The 1026-nt window shown below is 70.5% G+C and overlaps 1 protein-coding gene across 1 annotated transcript in view; it reads left to right on the top strand.

Moving 5' to 3' along the window:
* The window catches only part of THAP1 (THAP domain containing 1), a 5074-nt gene continuing 4080 nt past the window's right edge, over positions 33-1026 (top strand). The window contains exon 1 of the mRNA XM_021380650.1: positions 33-1014. Coding sequence (XP_021236325.1) covers positions 944-1014 — 71 coding nt within the window. The 5' untranslated portion in view covers positions 33-943. The remainder of the gene's footprint in view (positions 1015-1026) is intronic.

Raw genomic sequence — 1026 nt, 5'->3', positions numbered from 1 at the left:
CCGCCCCGGGCCCGCCGTCTGCCCGCCCCAACGCCGCCGCCGCCCCCGAGTTCCCCGCCGCCGGCCCCCGGCTCAGAGGGGCTGTGCGGGGCTCCGCCAGGGGCCGCTTTCGGGAATTCGGTGTTCGGCCGTAGGATGTCTCATCACCCTTATCTCCATCTTCCATTTCTGAGGGGGCCCCGGACCCACTCCTGGAGCCACCTCCCGCGGCTCCTGTCCGGACTTTGCCCCGACGCTGGGCGTGCCATGGGGCGAAGCCAGCAACCCCCCGGCGTGCTGCGGGCCTGCGATCAGCGCCTTCTATCTGCCCCACACGGGGACAGCGAGGTGGGGACAGAAAAAAGGCGGCCGGGGCCCGGGCCCTGAGGCGCTCCGGGGGCCGTGAGGATCGGTGCCGAGGCCCCGTGCCGCCCCGGCAGTGGCCCGCTGCTGTGGGGCGGTGTCGTTCGCTGGCGTAATGCAGGGCAGAGATACGACGGAACACACTTTACATTAACTTTCTGTAATCCAACACACTGGTTTATTGTTAGTTCGCATGTAATAGTTCAGGAGGGGTGGGGCGCCGCGCCCAACTCCGCAAACCCGCCCCCCTCCCGCCCTGGGGGCGCTCTGCCTCCGCGCCGCAGCTGCCACTAAGGTGGTTCCGGAGCGAGGGGCGGGAGCCGGGCCGAGCGCCGCTCCGATTGGAGGATCCGCCGCACCAGGATCCGCCCCCCGCGCGGGGACCCACCAATGGGCAAGGGCGGCGCGGGGTAGCACCGCGAGAGTAGCGCTGAAGCTGGTGCCGCCATCTTGGAGTTGGGAGAGGCCGCGTCCCGTTGCTGTCCGTCTCGGAGGGTCACTGGCGGGGGGGAGGGGGAGGATGGTGGCCCGACGGTGAGCGAACAGCACCCGAGAGCCCCTCCTAGCGCCGCTGGGCGGCGGCGGCCGCGGGGCCGGCGGGATGGTGCAGTCGTGTTCCGCCTACCGCTGCCGGAACCGATACGACAAAGAGAAGCCCATCTCCTTCCACAAGTGAGCGCGGGC

This window comes from Numida meleagris, chromosome Z, assembly GCF_002078875.1.
Source record: "Numida meleagris isolate 19003 breed g44 Domestic line chromosome Z, NumMel1.0, whole genome shotgun sequence".
NCBI lineage: Eukaryota > Metazoa > Chordata > Aves > Galliformes > Numididae > Numida > Numida meleagris.
Note: the sequence above shows the minus strand (reverse complement) of the source record. Positions and strands in the feature narration are given on the sequence as shown.